The sequence below is a fragment of the Salvelinus namaycush genome, chromosome 4 (genome assembly GCF_016432855.1).
Source record: "Salvelinus namaycush isolate Seneca chromosome 4, SaNama_1.0, whole genome shotgun sequence".
NCBI lineage: Eukaryota > Metazoa > Chordata > Actinopteri > Salmoniformes > Salmonidae > Salvelinus > Salvelinus namaycush.
Window position 1 is genome coordinate 64397483 of NC_052310.1, and position 20833 is coordinate 64418315.

Sequence of the window (20833 nt, forward strand, 5' to 3'; positions counted from 1 at the left end):
GACCTATATTGTCACAGCAAAATAATCCTGCAGCAACAGTATTTGAACATTTAATCCATGTTGCTTGATCGGTGGTTAGGCTATTAGCTGGCCAAAAGTAGTCTACATTAAAAGTGAAATACTGTTAATATAACCATGTATTAGTGTGGGTTTTCAGTCAATTTATGTAATTTACGAAACTGATCTGCATTTCCTCTGTCTATACCTCCGTCTATACCTGCATCTATACCTGTGTGCCCTGATAAACAAAACCCCAGCTCCTTAAGCTTGAAGTATTCCCCGTCATGTGTTTGGGTTTTAAGAGCCTTTAAGGGCATTAAGATATTTTCCAAATGAAAATTCTTCTTCCAGGTACACATACAATGACATTTGGTCCTGTGGGCCTCACCGATTCAGGTTTCTTATCAGTCTTCAGTTATTGTGACCTTTACATAGCGGCGTATCTGCACTTTGCACATCGAATAATCCCATTGTTGTCTTGCCAAAGAAATCCGTTGTCCCAAAGGAGGACCTACCTTGTTGAAAGGTGTTTAACATAGATAAGCACCTCAATAGGACCCTACAGCACATTGTAGGAAAAGTTAAGTGGATGTAAGACTGTATCTTCGATTCTGCTTTGGAAACCTGCTGAGACACTTCTGTTGGTTTCTTTGTTTTACACAAAGCTGTTTATGAGATAGTATACAAAAGTAGTGATAGAAAGTTGTTTTGCTTGCTGCAGAGAGGCTTCAGGCATAAATTGTTTTCCTCAGAGAGCAAAGCAGAGGTCTTGAGTGTTTGGTCCTTCCTCCCAGTTTGTAAATAGTTCAGTTGACGATCTGCTTCCGGCTGAAAACTTGTACGCCCCCAAACATTCCGATCTGTGGAGAAACGTTTGCATTCTAGATTGTCATCTTTTGACACTGCGTAGGATGAATCATTAGTAATACCCAGACAGTTCTTTCTGGACACTAACAGCTTGTCAAAGAGCTAGCAAGCATAAAAACATTGAGATACAACAACAATTTATAGATACATTATTTCATCATGTTTATTTCTCCTCCAAAAAACTGTGTGGCTGACTGCAGATCTTGGAGAGCGTAAGACTGTCACGCTTTTCTCTGTTTCATGGCCCAAAATCGTTTGGCCACTCAGACTGGGAGGCAGCAGCGTTCACTGTGGGGTTGGCGAGCCTCATCTGTATGGATAATGGCTTTAGTAACCTGTCAGCTTTTCCCCTTCACAGGAAGGAGTTCTAATGTCCTGTTTGTTTACACAACATCTGTGCTGCTGGCCCCCTGTGCCAAGGCTCAATGTGTATATTAATGCACCAGATTCATCACAAGCTTTTTCCTGCTGTTGCTTTGCATTCTACGTCTTTACATCGCTGTTTCATAGGGGATCGATGTGAGAAAATGCAGTATATCCCCTAAATACTGTACGCACGCACGCACACGCACGCACACACACACACACACGATCCCCAGTATTGTTTTGTCCTTTCCAAATGTTTTCCATCTTTTGTATTTGCTGAGTTCAGGATGAAGGCATTGATTCTCATGATTACTTGAACTGATCATTATTTGAGGCATTTCCAGTTGGCTTTCCTTAGTTGTCTGCAAGCGGTTCTGTTGATATAATTTAGCCTACAACTTTCCTTTCCAATTGAATTACAAGTATAGATTTCAAAGATCGTATTGCAGCCTCTTCTTTTAAAATTCTACTCATATTCGGGATGAGATCAAGCATTTACACTGTCAAGAGTCTTGAGCTCAAGACAGCTATTGACACTAGTGCCTTAGAGGAGACTGAAGAAGCAGCCATTGACTCTACTGCCTCCGAGTAGACTGAAGAAGCAGCCATTGACTCTACTGCCTCCGAGTAGACTGAAGAAGCAGCCATTGACTCTACTGCCTCCGAGTAGACTGAAGAAGCAACCATTGACTCTACTGCCTCCGAGTAGACTGAAGAAGCAGCCATTGACTCTACTGCCTCTTTCTTGGAGTAAACTTGCAATCTTGACTCCACTGTCTACAGCCCTCACACTCAACTCTGGACCTCGAAGCCAGTAATCAGGGACTGATTTTGTCACGTTCCTGACCTGTTTTCCTTTTTCTTGTATTTATTTAGTTGGTCAGGGCGTGAGTTGGGTGGGTTTGTCTATGTTTGATTTTCTATGTTGGGATGTTTGTGTTCGGCCGGGTATGATTCTCAATCAGAGACAGCTGTCAATCGTTGTCCCTGATTGAAAATCATACTTAGGCAGCCTGGGTTTTACGTGTGTTTTGTGGGTGTTTGTTTCCTTGTCTGTGTTTGTTGCACCACACGGTACTGTATCGGTTTATGCACTTCGTTTATTTGTTTTGTAATTCAGTATTCAGTTTCGTTTTAATAAATCATTATGAACACTAACCACTCTGCGTATTGGTCCGATCCGTCTCGCCTCTCCTCGTCCGAGGAGGAGTAAGAATATGACGATAGCCGTAACAGAAACACCCACCACCAAAGGACCAAGCGGAGTGGAGAAGGGCGGCAACAGCAGCGGAAAAAGACCCAGGACTCCTGGACTTGGGAAGAGATTCTGGACGGCAAAGGACCCTGGGCTCAGCCAGGGGAATATTGCCGTCCCAAGGCGGAGTTGGAGGCAGCGAAGGCAGAGAGGCGCTGGTATGAGGAGGCAGCGCGGCGACGCGGTTGGGAGCCCGAGAGTCAGACCCAAAAATTTCTTGGGGGGGGGAGGGGCACACGCGGAGTGTGGCAAAGCCGGGTAGGATACCTGAGCCAACTCCCCGTGCTTACCGTGGAGTGAGAGGGCGTCGTACTGGTCAGACACCGTGTTATGCGGTAAAGCGCACGGTGTCCCCAGTACGCGTGCTTAGCCCAGTGCGGGCTATTCCACCTCGCCGCACTGGTAGGGCTAGGTTGGGCATCGAGCCGGGTGCCATGAAGCCGGCCCAACATATCTGGCCTCCAGTACGTCTCCTCGGGCCGGCGTACATGGCACCAGCCTTACAGATGGTGTCCCCGGTTCGCCAGCATAGCCCAGTGCGGGCTATTCCACCTCGCCGCACTGGCAGGGCTACGGGGACCATTCAACCTGGTAAGGTTGGGGAGGCTCGGTGCTCAAGAGCGCGTGTCCTCCTTCACGGTCCGGTATACCCGGTGCCACCTCCACGTACCAGTCCTCCGGTGGCAGCCCCCCGCACCAGGCTGTCTCTCCGGGTTCTCTCTCCAGCTGCTCCCACCTGTCCAGTGCTGTCAGAGCCTTCCTCCTCTCCAGCGCAGCCTGAGTCTGAACTGCCTGCCTTCCCAGCGCTGTCTGAACTGCCTGCCTTCCCAGCGCTGTCTGAACTGCCTGCCTTCCCAGCGCTGTCTGAACTGCCTGCCTTCCCAGCGCTGTCTGAACTGCCTGCCTTCCCAGCGCTGTCTGAACTGCCTGCCTTCCCAGCGCTGTCTGAACTGTCTGCCTGCCCAGCGCTGTCCGTCTGTTCCGAGCCGTCAGAGCTGCCCGTCTGTACTGAGCCTTCAGAGCCGTCCAGCCAGGACCAGCCAGAGCCGTCCAGCCAGGACCAGCCAGAGCCGTCCAGCCAGGACCAGCCAGAGCCGTCCAGCCAGGACCAGCCAGAGCCGTCCAGCCAGGAGCTGCCAGAGCCAGCCAGTCAGGAGCTGCCAGAGCCAGCCAGTCAGGAGCTGCCAGAGCCAGCCAGTCAGGAGCTGCCAGAGCCAGCCAGTCAGGAGCTGCCAGAGCCAGCCAGCCAGGAGCTGCCAGAGCCAGCCAGCCAGGATCCGCCAGAGCCAGCCAGCCAGGATCCGCCAGAGCCAGCCAGCCAGGATCCGCCAGAGCCAGCCAGCCAGGATCCGCCAGAGCCAGCCAGCCAGGATCCGCCCCTCAGTCCGGTGCTGCCCCTCCCTCCGGTGCTGCCCCTCAGTCCGGTGCTGCCCCTCAGTCCGGTGCTGCCCTTTGGTATAGTGGGATTGACATGGAGGGTGGCCATTGGGAGGAGGCCACGGAAGCGGGGTTTGACTATGGTGGGGTGGGGACCACGACCAGCGCCAGAGCCGCCACCGTGGACAGACGCCCACCCAGACCCTCCCCTAGAGTTTATGCTGGTGCGCCCGGAGTTCGCACCTTAAGGGGGGGTTATGTCACGTTCCTGACCTGTTTTCCTTTTTCTTGTATTTATTTAGTTGGTCAGGGCGTGAGTTGGGTGGGTTTGTCTATGTTTGATTTTCTATGTTGGGATGTTTGTGTTCGGCCGGGTATGATTCTCAATCAGAGACAGCTGTCAATCGTTGTCCCTGATTGAGAATCATACTTAGGCAGCCTGGGTTTCACGTGTGTTTTGTGGGTGTTTGTTTCCGTGTCTGTGTTTGTTGCACCACACGGTACTGTATCGGTTTATGCACTTCGTTTATTTGTTTTGTAATTCAGTATTCAGTTTCGTTTTAATATATCATTATGAACACTAACCACTCTGCGTATTGGTCCGATCCGTCTCGCCTCTCCTCGTCCGAGGAGGAGGAAGAATATGACGATAGCCGTAACAGATTTAGACTTGGTACACAAGGTGGGTGCAATTAATTATCTGGTAGAACAAAAAAACATCCGGCTCCGGACCTCGTAGGGTCAGGAGTTGAATACCCCTGGTCTACAGCATTACTTACTACCTTTTGGAGTGCATGTTGTATTGAATCAATAGGAGCATTACTGAATTAGTGGATAAAAGCTCATCAGACTGGCTAAAACTAAAAAACGAAACAGAACCATTACAATACCATTACACAACTGTGAGCAACATTTCTCTAAACAATTACATTTCACCCATTCCTTAAACCCAAGACATGTTCTAGTGTCTGTGCAGACATGACTTCCTGGAGTTTATCATAGCTCCTTATCACAGTTCTCTTCCTGTGGGCTCATTAGCCCCCTAGACGCCACTTAGCAGAGTGCTGCTCTCCCTCTCTCTCTCTCACGCTCTCTCTCTCTCTTTGCCACTGTCTAAAATCTGTGCAACTAATGCTGCTGTCCTCTGACACACTGACGCCCAGTCATCCCTCAGCCATTAAAGCGCAGGCAGGCAGGGAGGCAGACCTCCGCCTCAGGCTATAATCCCCCTATCAGGCCGGAACTGGGTTTACCAAATAGCACAGCAGCACAGCTGGCTAAACTGGCAGGGACGGTCTGAATGTCTCAGACCATCTGCGGGTCTCATCTAGCCGTACATAACTGGGGTTGATAGCTAGGGTGTAGGCACAACCACCCACCTGAAATCCAACAAAGAGGGACCCCTTTTTTTTAGGTCTAATCATATATAACCATGTGGACCATGTAACAAGTCTAGGGGAGACCAAACCGTTGGATGGTGTTAAAAAATGATCTTCTGGTGTTCTGTGTGAAATTGTACATTTATTTTCTTGTTCCTACTGTGGCCTAAGTATTTTCTAATCTGTGGCTCTAGTCTTTTCTCTTGCGACTGAGCTTAATGACATATTTAGCTGTCTTTAAAAGAGCATCCTGCAAGAACATTACTCTCTAATGTTACTCTGTTGCTTTGATCTGTCAAGTGTGTCATACAGATGTTGACTCTTAATTTGACCAGTTTTGTTGCAGCAAAATAATCCTGCAGTAGCAGCAGGATTTGAACGTTTAGTCCATAATGTTGCTTTACATAAATTGACTGAAAACCCGCACTAACCCACGGTTATATGAACAGTATTATATTGTTAATATAGCCATAGCTGGCCAAAATTAGGTTACATTAAAAGTGCAATACTGTTAATATAACCGTTGGTTAGTGCGCGTTTTCAGTGAATTCTTGTAAATCATAAGGCTCATGCATTCCCTGTGGTGTGTGAAAATGTTCAGCAACAAAGGTGATCAAAATAAGATCCTACGGGCCTCCCGGGTGGCGCAGTGGTCTAGGGCACTGCATCGCAGTGCTAACTGTGCCACCAGAGTCTCTGGGTTCGCGCCCAGGCTCTGTCGCAGCCGGCCGCGACCGGGAGGTCCGTGGGGCGACGCACAATTGGGCTAGCGTCGTCCGGGTTAGGGAGGGTTTGGCCGGTAGGGATATCCTTGTCTCATCGCGCTCCAGCGACTCCTGTGGCGGGCCGGGCGCAGTGCGCGCTAACCAAGGGGGCCAGGTGCATGGTGTTTCCTCCGACACATTGGTGCGGCTGGCTTCCGGGTTGGAGGCGCGCTGTGTTAAAGAAGCAGTGCGGCTTGGTTGGGTTGTGCTTCGGAGGACGCATGGCTTTCGACCTTCGTCTCTCCCGATCCCGTACGGGAGTTGTAGCGATGAGACAAGATAGTAATTACTAGCGATTGGATACCACGAAAATTGGGGAGAAAAGGGGATAAAATTTAAAAAAATATATATTTAAAAAAATTAAAAAAAATAAGATCCTACATCTGTAAGGTTTCCATTTTCAGTTGTTTCTTAAAGGCCCAGTGCAGTCGAAAACATGATTTCCTTGTATTTTATATATCAACACTATGAGGTTGGAATAATACTGTGAAATTATGATAATGCCCTTTTAGGGTAAGAGCTGTTTGACAAGACTGCCTGCAATTTCAGCCTGTTTTGGTGGGATGGAGTTTTGGCCTTCCATGATGACATCAACATACAGTGAATTAGTTAATAGGCCTGGTTTTGTTTCCCCTCCCCACTCAGACCACTTCCAGACAGTCCTGGCAAAATTCTTACTTGAGAAATTGCCCTTCACTAAGAAGCTATTTTTGTTTATTTTTGACAATTCTATTTGAAAACAATTGTTACCCAGAAATGATTTGATTTTGAGTTTTAAAAAACGGCTGCATTGGAGATGAGGCCTATTTCAAACCTTTCCCTCTGGAATAGGCAAAGAGGATTGTGAATGTCAATGACAAAGGCTCCTTCGTGATATTACCATCGGCATTGTAGTGAATTCAATGTTTAACAATACTACTGTAGGATTAACCACTACATAGTTGTAATACAGAGGTAAACAGCTCTATCGTTCTGCTAATTTAATGATACTGCCATTTTAAACATTAGTCCATTAACAGGTGAGATGGAGATGGATAATTTTTTAAGCATACAATGTGTTAATGTGCCTCTTCTGTAAACAATTTCTAGTCTACACAAAAAGCTGAATTTGCATTAATACAGTTGTAAACAAGGGCAACGAAGAACAAAATAGACAGCTATTCAGCAAGCAGAAAATGCAATAAAACCAAAGACGGCAGTTAAATGTAGATGGAGAATAATGCATTTCAAATTGTCCAAGTGTGAAGCGCTGAAGTCAGAAGACAAATGTGCTGTGAGAGCGGCTAAATAGATTACAGCCATGTTAACTTCCTTTGTGAGCTGCATGACAAGACAGTCATTTGCAGCCAATTCTCCTTCAGTGTGACGTTCAGTGGGAAGGCTGCCACAGTGTTTATTGAAGATGTTTCACCTTTTGTTTTATTGAAATCTCAGGGCTAATCTCTAAGGAGAGGTGAATCTTTGTCCTTACATTGCGAGTGTCTGGGAGTCTGTTTAAAGGCCACATCAGTCACTTATCACAAAGAGAAGCTGTTGATGTAAGAACATTCATTTCAATCCAGGATCTAAACCTGTGACTTTAGTTTACGCTTGAAACATTCACTTACTTGTTAGATGCAGACATTCCACCGATTAAATTGCCCAATTTTTTAAGTTGTGTATTAGCCAGTACACACTGGATTTTCAATGAAGTTTTTGCAAGCATTCTGAATGGGCTACTTGTAAGATAATCATCTATCAAAGAAGTTTCACAAAACCTGATGAGACAAGGGTTTAGAAGTTGCTCTTTCAAAGTAATGTATGTTTTTAAATAGGTAAGCCAATGATTCATCAATGGTGTGGCATTTCACATATGTGAACAGAACACATCTCTATCTAAGTGATTTGTAGAGCAGGGCGTACTGGGGACACTGTGGGATGTGAAACATGTTAGTCACAGGAAACGTCTCCAAACAGATTATGCTTAACCATTTTGTAAATGGATTGCAATAGATTTGTAAGAGAATTAGTCTGATTCGAGCTCAAAACATGCAATATTTGAGTTGAGTGGTAAAAGTGTCTTGCAGTGTACAGTCTAGAAAAATCAATGCCATCTACTTCAAAAAAACATCTGCCCACGAAGCAGGTTTCCGTCACAGAGACCCGTGTAAAAACTCAATTGCTCACCAGGGCCTCACAGGTCCTCAGATTCACAGAAACATGACTGACGAGCTGTAGATGCAACACATTTACAGCCTTACAGGAGGTTTAAAGAGGGGCTGAACGCACTGATTTTGCCTGGTGATGTCAGCATGGAAAGATGAAACTCCCACCCATGCAACACCTGCTGATTAGAAGGTCCTGTGTAGATTATATTTCAGGAAATTGCAACTACCAGGAAATAACACTGATTACATTGTTTCACACTTTTACACTGTTAGTTTCATCAACTGTTGTTCAATATGATACAAATCACAGGAAAAACTACATATGCAGACCAGCTGGCTGGTGTGTTTACGGACATATTCAATCAATCCCTATCGCAGTCTTCTGTTCCCACATGCTTCAAGAGGGCCACCATTGTTCCTGTTCCCAAGAAAGCTAAGGTAACTGAGTTAAACTACTATCGCCCTGTAGCACTCACTTCCGTCATCATGAAGTGCTTTGAGAGACTAGTCAAGGATCATATCACCTCCACCCTACCTGACACCCTAGACCCACTCCAATTTGCTTACCGCCCCAATAGGTCCACAGACGATGCAATCGCAATCACACTGCACATTGCCCTAACCCACCTGGACAAGATGAATACCTGTCGAAGAATGCTGTTCATCGATTACAGCTCAGCATTAAACACCATAGTACCCTCCAAACTCGTCATTAAGCTTGAGACCCTGGGTCTCGACCCCGCCCTGTGCAACTGGGTCCTGGACTTTCTGACGGGCCGCCCCCAGGTGGTGAGGGTAGGAAACAACATCTCCACCCCGCTGATCCTCAACACTGGAGCCCCACAAGGGTGCGTTCTCAGCCCTCTCCTGTACTCCCTGTTCACCCATGACTGCGTGGCCATTTACGCCTCCAATTCAATCATCAAGTTTGCAGACGACACTACAGTGGTAGGCTTGATTACCAACAACGACGAGATGGCCTACAGAGAGGAGGTGAGGGCCCTCGGAGTGTGGTGTCAGGAAAATAACCTCACACTCAACGTCAACAAAACAAAGGAGATGATTGTGGACTTCAGGATACAGCAGAGGGAGCACCCCCCTATCCACATCGACGGGACAGTAGTGGAGAAGGTGGAAAGTTTTAAGTTCCTTGGTGTACACATCCTGGACAAACTGAAATGGTCCACTCACACAGACAGTGTGGTGAAGAAGGCACAACAGCGTCTCTTCAACCTCAGGAGGCTGAAGAAATTTGGCTTGTCACCCAAAACTCTCACAAACTTACAGATGCACAATCGAGAGCATCCTGTCGGGCTGTATCACCGCCTGGTACGGCAACTGCTCCGCCCACAACCGTAAGGCTCTCCAGAGGGTAGTGAGGTCTGCACAATGCATCACCGGGGGCAAACTACCTGCCCTCCAGCATACCTACACCCCCCGATGTCACAGGAAGGCCAAACAGATCATCAAGGACAACCACCACCTGAGCCACTGCCTGTTCTCCCTGCTATCATCCAGAAGGCGAGGTCAGTACAGGTGCATCAAAGCTGGGACCGAGAGACTGAAAAACAGCTTCTATCTCAAGGCCATCAGACTGTTAAACAGCCATCACTAACATTGAGTGGCTGCTGCCAACATGCTGACTCAAATCTCTAGTCACTTTAATAATAAAAATTGGATGTAAATAAATGTATCACTAGTCACTTTAAACAATGCCACTTTATATAACGTTTTCATACCCTACATTACTCATCTCATTTGTATATACTGTACTCTATACCATCTACTGCATATTGCCTTGTGTGTATGAGGTAGTTGTTGTGAAATTGTTAGATCACTTGTTAGATATTACTGCACGGTCCTCTTGTTCTTTCAACATGGCCTCGATGATGTTTTGTATGTTGTCTCATGTAAACAAGTCAGAGACGCTGATCCTATTTGGTATTTCTGTTGTCTGTAAAGAAATGGGCAGGTCTGTCTGTCGGTTGATTCTGCTGCTACAATTGGATAAAGCGCACTCAGCGCAGCTGTTTCTCCGTGCATGACAACTCTCCCTAGGCGTTACCACCCTGTGTTAGTGGGCAAGTGGGCATGACAAGGCATGATTGAAATCAAAACCCAACCCCTCAAATATCAGAGGTTTTAGGAACGTCATCACTTTCTTAAAATCTCTGTTTTGGAAGATAAAGTATTTTTAAAGCTATTTACACTTTGTAGTACATTTTTGGCACTATAATCAATGTTTCTGACTAATATTGATGCCACATATGCCATTTTCAACCAGATAAGTTATATTGGGGAGGTTCAACTCCTCCTTAAAGGAGCCCAGTCCAACTGCTGTACCCCTATTCATTTGGTTTTTATCATTTTGAACACACTATTCATGACCTGTAAAGAGACCCCAAGTCAGTACTAGCAATGGAAATAAGGATAACACTATTTTAAGGTAGACATATTACCCTCTAATTTGTAGTGTATATATGTATGTATATAAGTAACCTCTAAGGCCTTTATTATGTCTTAATAGCCATATAATATGACTTAATTAAGTGATTAGTTATTCAAACATTATGTCATGCAGAACTGACCAATCCTTAATAACCTCATTATTAGCTATAATAAAGGCATATTTGTAGTTAATAAAGAGCAAGTTACACAAGAAACAGACACTTACTAAGCTGTCTTAATGTGGAACTAATAAGGGCATAGTACCTATGTGTTCCATATAATGAATTGTGACCATATTTTTACATGCATAATTATTTTCCAGAAATGACCTCATTGGACAGAAAGGTGGGCACACCTCCCCTCATATATGCCATACAGCCAACAATCAAGTCAAAATCTGATATAAACAATTGGCAACTAAGCTTCCATATATCATACATACATAGATATACATGTCGGCTGTATGGCATATAACGATATAATGTGAATCACAAAGGGCCACACTTTGATTTATTAGGATCTCCATTAGCCGACGTCAATGACGGCAATGGCTTCCCCACACCCCTGAGCAAAACCATATAATGTTTGCCTGAAACTGAATATGAATACCATTTATTATGTCATCAAACTACACAAATCCTCAGTTTCAGACAAACATTATATGCTTTTGCTCAGGGATGTGGCGAGGTGGGCCCTTTTGCAAGTCATAATATAATCTTATACAGCCGACATTCATATATATGGATGTATATAAGGAACTTTAGTTGTTAACATCAAATTTTGACTTGAATGTTGGCTGAATGGCATATATGAGGGGAGGTGTGGCACTTTCTGTCCAATGAGGTCATTTCTGTAAAAATGTTCTGCAAGTAAAAATATTGTCTCACCTCATTATAGGCAACACATAGGTAATATGCCATTATTAGTCCCCCATTGAGACATCTTACTAAGAGTCTGTTTCTTGTGTAACTTTAACTTTATTAACTATTAATTTGCCTTTATTATAGCTGACAAGGATGTTATTAAGGAGTGGCCAGTAATACATTAAGTATAATGTTTGAATAAGAAAAAAATTAATTAAGGCATACTATATGTCTAATAAGACATAATAAAGGCCTTATTTTTTTATTTAACCTTTATTTAACTAGGCAAGTCAGTTAAGAACAAATTCTTATTTACAATGATAGCCTACCAAAAGGCAAAAGGCCTCCTGCGAATATAAGGCCTCCTTATATAAGCTACTTATATACACACTTATAAACTACAAACCAGTGGAAAATATGTGTACCTTAAAATAAAGTGTTACAGAAATAATATTTGTTTTTGCTTTTCAGCATAAACAAACTTGATATCCTGTGTGCATACAATCATAATCATACTCTTCATATAAACACAATTGTTTTTTTTATATTAATGCATGCAGTATTTCCACATATTTGCTGAATTAGTAACACACCCAGTTTCTAACATCCTCAGGCCTATCGGTGTTGGAGCGGCAGGGGGTGCCTTGCATAATTTCAAACCTAATTTAACTCTGAACCGTGCCCCCTTAAAAGCCCAAATTGCCCACCACGGAGCCTCAGAGCGGCTCCAGACATTCATTAGTGTAATGAGAACAGGACACTCTTCTGCTGCCGCCCAGCGAGCTACTTCTTACTGTAGCTGTGGCGGCCATCTGCTCAAGGGCTCCCAGCCAGCTGTAGGATATTCCTGTTAAAGCAGCCCCAGAGAAGACAGAATAACCCACCAGGGTCCTCAACTCAATCACCTCAGAAAGGAGGGATGGATGAAGGGATGGAGGTAGAGTGGTGCTTTGTTCAGCACCCAACCGTATCCCTTTGCTTTTCATGCAGACCTGGGATGCAGTGCTCCTTCATGATGTCAGAGATAAGATAAGCTGAGTATGCAGTCATGTGCCTCCTTGGTATTTGTCAGACTGCTGCTGCAATACAGAACACAGTTGGCCATGGCTCTTATTGGCTGAGTTGTATGCTCAGCCTCAGTGGGGGGGCTTGAGTAGTGTTGTGAATAGGTTATAGTCATTTTTGAGGCCAAGGAAGGTGATGTTGAAATGGGTGGTTGACCAGCTGACAGCTGTTCAGCTCTGGAGGAGGTTGAGTTTTCAGCTGGTCACACCAAACATTTGAAGGTCAAGTCATTCATTTGAAAATGTTGTCGGGGTGGTCAAGAAATGAGAACAACGGAAGAGACCTCAGCATGATTTTGGGGCGGTAGTTGGAAATGTAAATGACTTATTAACACATGGGGTGTTTCAAATTGGTGTTCTGATTGTGGTTTTAATGCATGAATAGACCTAGAATAATACATTTTCAATTAGCAAATGACTCAACTAACTGACTGCTATTATGATGTTGAGGGTCACCATTGTGGTCAGTGCTGATCTCCAACAATGATAAAGAAAAAAGACAGTAACAGTAATAACCCAAAGGGCTATGTTTTATGACCAACAGCAAGTCTACGGTCAGTGAGATGTTATGTTAGCCAGTGCTGAAGGCAGGTGTTTGATAGTTCCTCATCTGGATAGTATTCCTTGATTTCCCATTGGGAAGAAACTCATTATTTCTCGCTCTCCCAGCTCTGACCTCTCGATCATTGCCAGGGACATTATTGGCTGGTGCACACGTTTTATTTCCTCTCCATACAACATTGATGACCGTGCTGCATTAACAAGACACATGACCCACTGGGCACAGACATCAGTTTAACGTCTAGTTTTGATTTACATTTGGTGAATTCAACATGAAATCAACAAAAAATGGCACCATATCTTTGGAGTTAGGTTAAAAGTTGTGTAAAACAAAAAGGCGAAATACCCTTACATTGATGTCTTTTTGCAAATCCAATCAGTTTTTCACGTTGATTCAATGTCATCACATAGATTTTTGGGGGGTTGAAATGACCTGGAATCAATGTTGAGTCAAACAGTTTTTGCCTAGTGGGGACTGACTAGACCTCAGTGGTCCAACAAAGGGATGGAGCTGATAACTGAAGACCGTGGCTGAGTCTCAAATGGCACCCTATTCCATATACTGTATAGTGCACTACCCTTTGGGTCCTGGTCAAAAGTAGTGCACTATAAAAGGAATAGGTTGCAATTTGGGACTCTGTTATGTTCTACCTCAGATGAGACTGAGACCCATTCACCTGGGTAATGCAGCACACATGGCTCAGCGTTATTGATTTGTTGTACAGTGTTTTTTCCAGGTCCTTTTTCAATTCAGACATTCTGAATAAAATGATAAGATTTATTTTAAAAGGTTTATTGTTAGCCAACTGTAATCTATATTTTTATCTAATCTTTTTTCCCTTGCAATATATAACCTAATTTCCATTTACTTCTAAGGTATATAATTGAAAGCTGTCAAGGAATCTGTTTTAGAAACATTGCTTTTCCTCTCCTCTGTTGCAGTTTAATTTTGTTGGGAAGCTGTTGGGACCACGGGGCAATTCCATGAAAAGATTACAAGAAGAAACAGGAGCAAAGATGTCCATCCTCGGAAAAGGCTCCATGAGGGACAAAGTAAAGGTATGATGACAACACCTCCTTAGAATGTGGTCCTTGACTGTCTTTGTTTTTACCTTCAATGGAATACTTACTGTCCCATGTAGCTGACATTTATTTACTTTTTTTGACATGTTGAGACCAAGGGCTCTTTTTTCAAACGAGCCTTGCAGAATAGAAAATACACACATCAAATACGAATACGAAATGCAATCAACGAATACAAAGAAAAAAAAGAAATACAAAATACAATCATAGAACACAAACAGATTCATAATCATAGATGAAGCAATTACATTTCTGCTATTTACTCATGGTCAAAAAGGGTAAGAACGAACATCTCTCGAATTATTTGAATTATGCATATGTTGAATTATGCATATGTTGAATTATGTACAATGACATTCATTACATATACCCCTGTATTGTGACAAGTGATAGCTTGATAGCACAAAATATTTCTGTGAAAAGTCCAACTGAAATGTATTCAAATACAAAAAAAGATTCATGGAAACTAAAAGAGGTTTAGGGCTCCGCCACAATATCCTTATGTTATCACTACTATAGCCAAGATAAATGTAATAGGGCTTTAAGTATAGATAGCATTTTGCTTCCCAGCAAGGCTATTCATTCTCAGTGACTCGTGGTCCCCTGAAACCAGCCTTATCTGAGGATCAACACCGGCCCAGAGAACAAAGGGCTGGGTGGTCCAAGTAGCTCAGGTCATTACTGGAGCTTCAGTAGGTCCTAGTGTACTACTGCTGTATAGAATTATACAGCTATTGTTAGACCTGGACACATGAATACACACATCTATACAGGATGATAAAAGACCTGCAGTACAACCTCAGTGATGGAAAGGGACAACTATGTTCTCTAACACCTCACACGGTAAACACTTTAATTCTGCCTGCTGTTAAATCAAATCCAATCAAATGTTATTTGTCACATGCACCGAATACAACAAGTTTAGACCTTACTGTGAAATGCTTACTTACAAGCCCTTAACCAATAATGCAGTTTTAAGAAAAAGGAAGAGTTAAGAAAATATTTATTAAATAAACTAAAGTTTAAAAAAAGTAAAATAATATAACATTAACGAGGCTATATACAGGGGGTACCGGTACCAAGTCAATGTGCGGGGGTACAGGTTAAAAAATCTAAAAATTCGAATTTTATTGGTCACATACACATGTTTAGCAGATGTTATTGCAGGTGTATCGTAATGCTTGTGTTTCTAGCTCCAACAGTGCAGTAATATCTAACAATTCACAACAATACACACAATACTCACAAACCTAAAAGTAAAATAATGGAATTAAGGAATATATAAATATTAGGATGAGCAATGTTGGAGTGGCATAGACTAAAATACAGCAGAATAGAAAACAGTATATACTGTACATATGAGATGAGTAAAGCAAAAATATGTAAATATTATTAAAGTGACTAGTGTTCCATTATTAAAGTGGCCAGTGATTTCAAGTCTATGTATATAGGGCAGCAGCCTCTAAGGTGAAGTGTTACGTGGGTGGAAGCTGCCTAGTGATGGCTATTTAACAGTCTAATGGCCTTGAGATAGAAGCTGTTTTTCAGTCTCTTGGTCCCAGCTTTGATGCACCTGTTCTGACCTCGCCTTCTGGATGATAGCGGGGTGAACAAGCAGTGGCTCGGGTAGTTGTTGTCTTTGATGATCTTTTTGGCCTGCCTGTGACATCGGGTGCTGTAGGTGTCCTGGAGGGCAGGTAGTTTGCCCCCGGTGATGCGTTGAGGTAATTGAGGTAATATGTATATGTAGGTAGGGTTAAAGTGACTATGCATATATAATCAACAGAGAGTAGCAGCAGTGTAAAAAAACGGGGGTGGGGGGGTCAATGGAAATAGTCTGCACAGCCATTTGATTAACTGTTCAGCAGTCTTACGGCTTGGGGGTAGAAGCTGTTAAGGAGCCTTTTTGGACCTAGACTTGGCGCTCCGGTACTGCTATCCGTGCGGTAGCAGAGAGAACAGTATATGACTAGGCTTGCTGGAGTCTTTGACAATTTTTAGGGCCTTCCTCTAACACCGCCTGGTATAGAGGTCCTGGATGGCAGGAAGCTTGGCCCCAGCGATGTACTGGGCTGTACGCACTACCCTCTGTATCACCTGCTCTACTACAGCCCCGTCAATGTGAATGGGGGCGTGCTCGGCCCTCCTTTTCCAGTAGTCCACGATCATCTCCTTTGTCTTGATCACGTTGAGGGAGAGGTTGTTGTCCTGGCCCCACACTGCCAGGTCTCTGACCTCCTCCATATAGGCTGTATCATTGTTTAGTCTTTGATCAGGCCTACCGCCATTGTGTCATCTGCAAACTTAATGATGGTGTCGTGCTTGGCCACACAGTCGTGGGTGAACAGGGAGTATAGGAGGGGACTAAGCACGCACCCCTGAGGGACCCCCGTGTTGAGGATCAGCGTGGCAGATGTGTTGTTGCCTACCCTTACCACCTGGGGCCGGCCCATCAGGAAGTCCAGCATCCAGTTGCAGAGGGAGGTGTTTAGTCCCAGAGTCCTTAGCTTAGTGATGAGCTTTGAGGGCACTATAGACAGCATTCTTACGTAGGTGTTCCATTTGTCCAGCTGGGAAAGGGTGGTGTGGAATGCAACAGAGATGGCGTCATCTGTGGATCTGTTGAGACGGTATGCGAATTGGAGTGGATCTAGGGTTTCTGGGATGATGGTGTTGATGTGAGCCAATACCAGCCTTTCAAAGCAATTCATGGCTACAGACGTGAGTGCTACTGGTCGGTAGTCATTTAGGGAGGTTACCTTGGCGTTCTTGGGCACATGGACTATGGTGGTCTGCTTGAAACATGTAGGTATTACAGACTTGAAAATGTCAGTGAAGACACTTGCCAGTTGGTCAGTGCATGTCCTGGTAGTCCATCTGGCCCTGCGGCCTTTTGAGTGTTGACCTGTTTAAAGGTCTTACTTACATCGGCTATAGAGAATGTGATCACACAGTCGTCCGCAACAGCTGGTGGTCTCATGTATGCTTCAGTGTTGCTTGCCTCAAAGCACGCATAGAAGTAATTTATCTCATCTGGTAGGCTCATGTAAATGGGTAGCTCGCGGCTGTGCTTCCCTTTGTAGTCTGTAATAGTTTGCAAGCCCTGCCACATCCGACGAGCGTCAGAGCCGGTGTTGTAGGATTCAATCTTAGTCCTGTATTGATGCTTTGCCTGTTTGATGGTTTGTCGGAGGGCATAGTGGGATTTCCTATAATGCACTTATTGATGAATTCAGTGACTGATGTGGTATACTCCTCAGTGCCATCGGATGAATCCCGGAACATATTCCAGTCTGTGCTAGCAAAATAGTTCTGTAGCTTAGCATCTGCGTCATCTGACCACTTCCATATTGAGCGAGTCACTGGTACTTCCTGCTTTAGTTTTTGCTTGTAAGCAGGAATCAGGAGGATAGAATTATGGTCAGATTTTAAAAAATGGAGGGCGAGGGAGAGCTTTGTACACGTCTCTGTGTGTGGAGTTAAGGTGGTGTAGAGTTTTTTCCCCTCTGGTTGCACATGGTAGAAATGAGGTAAAACGGATTTAAAGTTTTAAAGTCCCCGGACACTAGGAGCACCGCCTTTGGATGAGCATTTTCTTGTTTGCTTATGGCCATATACAGCTCGTTGAGTACAGTCTTAGTGCCAGCATCATTAGGGTTTTATGAGGTCAGATTGTGCAATAACTTCTTTCTACCCAGTATTGAACCTCTAAAATGTTCTACATTTAGTGAATGTTGTTCCCTTTATACATTTGGTATTTAGAGAATTTACAATAGTCTATGCATTTAATGAGAGGTTGCTTTTTCAGCCATCGTTTAGATTGTCCATTATTTGTGACATACAGTACAAGCATCTCATGAAGTTATCTTCTATATTTGTTACATTTCACCTTTTCTTACATCTTGTGTAGACAACCTTACTGTATCACCATGGATATACACAGTAAACATGCCAACAAACAATACAACTCCAATGACTATTTTCAGTGGTGAACAATTGACATTGTAGCAAGGCAATGATGATGCCTTAGAGTAAACATGATTTGCTCTTTGTGGAACCAAATCAAATGTCCCTTCTTTATGAGCACAACATTGCAATACATTGCAGACACATTTACAATTGACTTTATATGAAATGAGCATGAATATCAATGGGTGAATGGGATTGCGAAAAGCTCATATCTGATATGCTCATATTGCAAGGTAAACATCCTTGCGACATCATTATTTTTCACCTCAACCTCAACTGTAACAATAAGATGGTGTATGAATACCCTGAAGATTATATTGGACTTGATCCATTGTATTGACTACAATCAAATCAACACACTTGTTCTGGTGTTTTTTTTGTGGCAGGGCTTAGGAACACTTGCCATGCTGTAGGTCACCCTAAAATGTCAACATGCACAATGTTTACTATTCTTAAGCCTCGATTTGAACACTGATTTATGTATTCAAAGGAGATGATGCTTCTTGCCTTCCTACTGCGCAGTTTGACATCTCTCCCTAATCCCATCTGCGTTGATGACGTGCCAAGAGTAGATTGTGAAAAATAACATCGAGGCATAACATCTCCACCCTCATCAGTCCGTGTGTATAAACATGTTGGTTTTGCTAGCTTCATAGAGCAGTTCAGCTCCGCAACAGAACTTCACAGACATTTGTATTTCATATCTAATTTGATTATAGAGGTGGTACATACATATTTTTGTGTACTGATTCTCAGGTTGAATATTTGAGCATGCATATATTTGCATAAATAAAATTATCTCAAAAGGTCAAATAGGTGATGCTTATATTTGTCCTGTTTCACACATGTACAAGTGTGTGGCGTGAATTTTTTATTTAATTTTTGCATATCCCATTCCCCTGAGACACCCTCGGAGAGTGGGGTCACAGCCAGGGATCAGCCATTATTGACATTGACCCTGGAGCAATTAGGGTTAAGTGCCTTGCTCAAGGGCAAGGGATATCTTCTGCTCTCTTGTTTTTTTCTCTGGGGGTAAATACCACTTACTGCTGTGATACTGTATGTCTCTTCAGTATCTAGCTCTATTTCTAGTACTTCTCTGGTAACATGAGACAATCATATGCTTATTCTACAGGGAGGGAATAAAAACATTTTCATGCCTTTTCTACTGTAGCTTACTGTATCATAACCTACGGGCAGTCTCACAAACAGCTTTTTAGGCTTTATGCTAATAATAATAATGATTACAAGTCAGGGGATTCTAGGGTGTCTTGTTTGATTTTCGAGGAATATTCTGCAATGAAAGCAATTTTTCATTCCAAACAAGCTGCATAATTGATGCTTTAAGTCTTAGGGAAGCATTTTCAAACGCTACTCTCTGAGGCTGACTAATTTGCTATGCATTGGATGTGTGTAGCGTAGATATTTAGAGGTCAGCTGTCAGCCCACATGTTAGATCTATGTATGAAGTCTTACTACTTTTCCTCCATGTCATACTTTCCAGTAAACTCCTCTCTCCCATTTAGTTTTTAAGGAATGTTTATAGTGGTGTGACCAATGATGCATATAAACCCTGGATTGTTGATGCTATGAATTGGCTATTGAGAGGCTTTGAAGCCACCGCTCGGCCATATTGGCACTTCCCAGTAGGAGCAGTCCTCCATAGGAATGAATGGAATTCTACAGTATTTAAATTAAATGTTTCAAGGACAAAAGTAAATTTTTTGTCTTAGTGGGGACATTAATGCCTACATTTGTTTTTGCCACATTTATTCCATTACAGACACCTAAATGCATACTTTTAAATTAAATAGTGTGCGCTAAACATACAAATAAAACATAGAAAAATATATTAAAACATATTCCTTAAAATATATATTCTTTAGATTACTAATGTTAAAAAACTCTTAAGGATCTACAGGATCGGTGTCCCTATACCGGGACGGTTGTTGCTAACATGTGCTAATGTGATTAGAATGACGTTGTAAGTAACAGCAAACTTTCCAGGACATAGACATGTCTTATATGGGCAGAAAACAAAAAGTATTGTTAATCTAACTGCACTGTTCAATTTACAGTAGCTATTACAGTGAAACAATGCCATGCTATTGCTTGAGTAGAGTGCACAACAACAACAAAAAATCTATCACGGCAACTGGTTTGATACATTCACCTCTGAAGGTAAATAATGTACACGACCGTTCAAAGATTAGGGGTCAGTTAGAAATGTCATGGTTTTTGAAAGATAAGCACATTTTCTGTCCATTAAAATAACATCAAATAGATCAGAAATACAGTGCAGACATGGTTAATAATGTAAATGACTATTGTAGCTGGAAACGGCAGATTTTTTATGGAATATATACATAGGCATACAGAGGCCCATTATCAGCAACCATCAACGTGTTCCAATGGCACGTTGTGTTAGCTAATCCTGTAACGTCTGCTTCCAACTCACACCCTCAAACACGTAGATCCCCTGAACGCAGCTCACTCTCCAGATCCCAATCACCTGAATTCTAATCACCTGTTCACACACCTGTATGTCATTATCCCACACTATTTAGTTCAGTTCTTTGCACCCCGTCACTGTGAGGTATTGTTTGTTTTGTGACACACGTCTTTCTGAGGGCTGGGTTTCCCGTGAAAAACTTGTATGATAGTTTTTGCCTGCCTCACTAACGACGCCT

The 20833-nt window shown here is 43.2% G+C and overlaps 1 protein-coding gene across 2 annotated transcripts in view; it reads left to right on the forward strand.

Annotated features, from left to right (window-relative positions):
• LOC120045690 (KH domain-containing, RNA-binding, signal transduction-associated protein 2-like) overlaps positions 1-20833 on the forward strand; it is a 124500-nt gene that overhangs the window by 54198 nt on the left and 49469 nt on the right. For both annotated transcript variants that reach the window (XM_038990632.1, XM_038990633.1), the window contains exon 3: positions 14034-14150. In XM_038990632.1, the coding sequence (XP_038846560.1) occupies positions 14034-14150 (117 nt within the window). The remainder of the gene's footprint in view (positions 1-14033; positions 14151-20833) is intronic.